The sequence below is a fragment of the Solanum stenotomum genome, unplaced genomic scaffold (genome assembly GCF_019186545.1).
Source record: "Solanum stenotomum isolate F172 unplaced genomic scaffold, ASM1918654v1 scaffold10327, whole genome shotgun sequence".
In the NCBI taxonomy this organism is placed as follows: domain Eukaryota; kingdom Viridiplantae; phylum Streptophyta; class Magnoliopsida; order Solanales; family Solanaceae; genus Solanum; species Solanum stenotomum.
Window position 1 is genome coordinate 17095 of NW_026021018.1, and position 1634 is coordinate 18728.

General features: G+C 32.1%; 1 protein-coding gene across 1 annotated transcript in view; it reads right to left on the reverse strand.

Moving 5' to 3' along the window:
- Positions 1–11: 11 nt before the first annotated feature.
- Positions 12–1634, reverse strand: part of LOC125849774 (glucan endo-1,3-beta-glucosidase, acidic-like) — a 6847-nt gene continuing 5224 nt past the window's right edge. Inside the window, exon 2 of the mRNA XM_049529749.1 lies at positions 12–964. Within this exon, the coding sequence (XP_049385706.1) occupies positions 12–964 (953 nt within the window). The remainder of the gene's footprint in view (positions 965–1634) is intronic.

Below are 1634 nucleotides of genomic sequence, written 5' to 3' on the forward strand. Positions count from 1 at the left end.
ATATGGTATCATCAATTGAAATTGAGTTGATACTTTGCCCTCTGATCTGGATAAAAGAGTCCAAAATGTTGCTCACTTGGTTGTCCATCCTTTTGATTTTCATCAAACATGGCGAATAAATAAGTTTCTATGGTACTTCCAGGTTTCTTTGGTGTTCCAGCCCCTCCTTTCACATGATTAATCAAATTCGTATAATAAGTCTGTGCATTTTCCATAGTTGCTGCAGGACGTCCCTCAGAAGGCCAACCACTTTCCGATACAATGATTTCAATATTTTGTCCTCCAAGTTTCTCCGTAGCAAAATACATTGAATCCAAAAGGGCATCAAAAAAATTTTGATATCCCGCAGAATTAGTCCCTTGATCGTTGAAAAGTGCATAAGAAAGTGGAACGTCGTTAGTGTTATAAATATGGCCAAAATAAGGGTAAATATTGGCTAAGAGTGGGAGGTTATTTCGTGCTAGAAATTCGATTATGGGATTAATGAAGCTTTTGTATTCTTCGCGAAAAATACTATCATTTGGTGGGTAGGTGTTTGTTAAGAGCCCTGAATATGTCGCGGTTGAGACCTTAATTTGATCTTGCAATCCTGCTGATGTTAACGCGTTGTAAACATTTTTCATTGCTGGACCAACAAATTGTGCATATTGACCGGTATTTGTACCGGGATCAACTTCATTTCCAACGGCTATATATTTGAATTTAACATCTGGGAAATTACTTATTATATTATCTTGAACCCAACAATTGGCACTTGAAGTATTGGCTAATGCTTCAAGATCTTGATTTGGGACATCAAGAATTATTTCAATGTCACTTCCTTTGAGAGCATTGAAGACATTTGTGTCTGGATAGTAAATTCTCATCTTTTTAATTCCATTAGAATTGTATAGGTTTATGACATCTTGATCTGATGGTAAATTGTTTGCAATTTTTCCATAGCATACTCCAATTGGTTGTGCTCCTACATTATAATGATAAATAGTTATAGTTTGGACTATAATTATAAATAGTATTGTTTATCTATTCACAATTCATCAAAATAAGAGAGGAAAGAGGAGAGCGGGATAGAGAGTGATAGAAGAGAGACGAGCAAGATTAGGAGAGATAGAGTAGAGAGGCAAGCATGTTGTATCTTAGAAACCACTTGTATATCTTAATTGAAACTAAGATACACATATACACAATCTCTTCTCTTTCTCTCTATCTTTCCCAAATCTCACTGTCATTTCTCCTCTCTCAATCTTGCACACAGATACTCAAATGCACATATTAGTTTTGAAATTGAAATATAGATAGACATATACATATTGTATCACCCTTAAAATAAATACACATCTGTATCAATTTATTGTGATATACAAATGATAAAAAATATTGATACAATGTTTGAATATCATCCCGAAAATAAATATATAAATACAGTATTTTTTTATAATAATTGTATTAGTTTTTTTATATATACAAAAATCTAGTCAAATAATAGCTATATCAATTTTTATATTGTTTTTTGATACGTAGATCAATTGGATGTATCATTATGTATCTATTAAAGAAGATATACATTGATAATAATTGTTTCATTTTTTCTGATACATATATAGAATTGGTTGTATCAATCGAAGAAGATACAC